We start from the raw sequence: 1,555 nt of genomic DNA on the forward strand, positions 1-1,555 counted from the left end.
GGCAGAGTTTCTACAGCTGGATGCCCTTCCTAATGCCAACCACTCAGAGAGTGTAGTGGGTGCTTTTACGTGCCACTGGCACAAAGGCCAGTCAGGTGGTACTGGCAACGGCCACGCTCGAAATGGTGTATTTTATGTGCCACCCGCACAAGAGCCAGTCCTGGGGCACTGGCAATGTATATATTTGTGTGTTTGTGTCTGTGTTTGCCCCCAGCACTGCTTGACAACTGGTGTTGATGTGTTTACATCCCCATAACCTAGTGGTTCGGCAAAAAAGACTAATAGAAGAATAAGTACAGGGCTTAGAAAGAATAAGTCCTGCGTTTGATTTGTTCAACTAAAATCCCTTAAGGTGGTGCTCTAGCATAGCCACCATCAAATAACTGAAACAAGTAAAAGAATAAAAGAATAAAATAAATACAACAACGACAACATGAACAGTTAATTATCAGTCTTTAATGCTTCAATCTTTTTCTTAATATTTTTAATTCTAGTCTGAAATATCTGTTTCACATCTTTTACAGTTATATTGATAATGTCCTGGTCATCGCAAAGTTTGACGCCGGCCAAAGTCTTCATAAATACTCTACCTTCTTCGTTGGCATGCAAAGGGTGCAGGTTGATCCCAGGAACAATGTTATTCCAGATCATGGTGTCCGGGTCCCATGGCTTGATGTGTATTGCAATGACAAACCTGTGTATAACTTCATCTGCTTTGACCATCATGCAAGCATGCTCATCACACCAGCATTTGGCGTATGACTGGCAAAGATGGCTTCGCTGGCGCTCCTCTTTCGGGAAAGTTTCACTCTCCAGGTTGATCTTACTGCATATTCGATAAGCATCAGCCATAGATACCGTCTGACTAATGACAGGCATGAAATGAACCCCATATCGCTTGACGTCGACTTGTGGTATGTAGCGCTTCATCAGATTGTCGAGATTGACTTTTAGGTGGTCTCTCTGAAATAGTGTTAATTGTAAACCTATGATTGTGCCATCATCTGCCACACCAAGGTAGACTGAGCCTCCTTGACCTGTGTTCAGAAAAGCATTCAGGGTGCGAGAAATAGACCTCCGCGTGCGTTTTTGGTTTTCTTGGGTCCACGGTGGTAGCTCTTCGACTGACAGGTTTCTGTGGCATTTGAATTCGTGTCTGGAATCCTCTTCAAATGGAATCATATTGTTTTCCCAGTAGAAGTCGACATATTCATTCATGATCTACAAAAATAAAAAAATGAAAAATGTTTTAAAAAATAAATGTTAAATACCACAACATATAATTATTTAAAAAATAAATTAAGACATGGCAACGTGTGTGTGTGTGTATTCTTTTACTTGTTTCAGTCGTTTGACTGCGGCCATGCCGGAGCAGCACCCTTAGTCAAACAACTCGACCCCTGGACTTATTCTTTGTAAGCTTAGTTCTTATTCTGTTTGTCTCTTTTGCTGAACAGCTAAGTTACGGGGACATAAACACACCAGCATCAGTTGTCAAGTGATGGCGGGGAAAACAAACACAGACACACAAATACATATATATGTATATATATGT

The 1,555-nt window shown here is 41.3% G+C and overlaps 1 protein-coding gene across 6 annotated transcripts in view; it reads right to left on the minus strand.

Moving 5' to 3' along the window:
• Positions 1–436: 436 nt before the first annotated feature.
• The window catches only part of LOC106880676 (uncharacterized), a 13,109-nt gene continuing 11,990 nt past the window's right edge, over positions 437–1,555 (minus strand). For all 6 annotated transcript variants that reach the window (XM_052977004.1, XM_052977002.1, XM_052977001.1 and 3 more), the window contains exon 2: positions 437–1,221. In XM_052977004.1, coding sequence (XP_052832964.1) covers positions 442–1,218 — 777 coding nt within the window. In that variant the 5' untranslated portion in view covers positions 1,219–1,221 and the 3' untranslated portion in view covers positions 437–441. The remainder of the gene's footprint in view (positions 1,222–1,555) is intronic.

The sequence above is a fragment of the Octopus bimaculoides genome, chromosome 26, assembly GCF_001194135.2.
Source record: "Octopus bimaculoides isolate UCB-OBI-ISO-001 chromosome 26, ASM119413v2, whole genome shotgun sequence".
NCBI classification, from domain to species: Eukaryota; Metazoa; Mollusca; class Cephalopoda; order Octopoda; family Octopodidae; genus Octopus; species Octopus bimaculoides.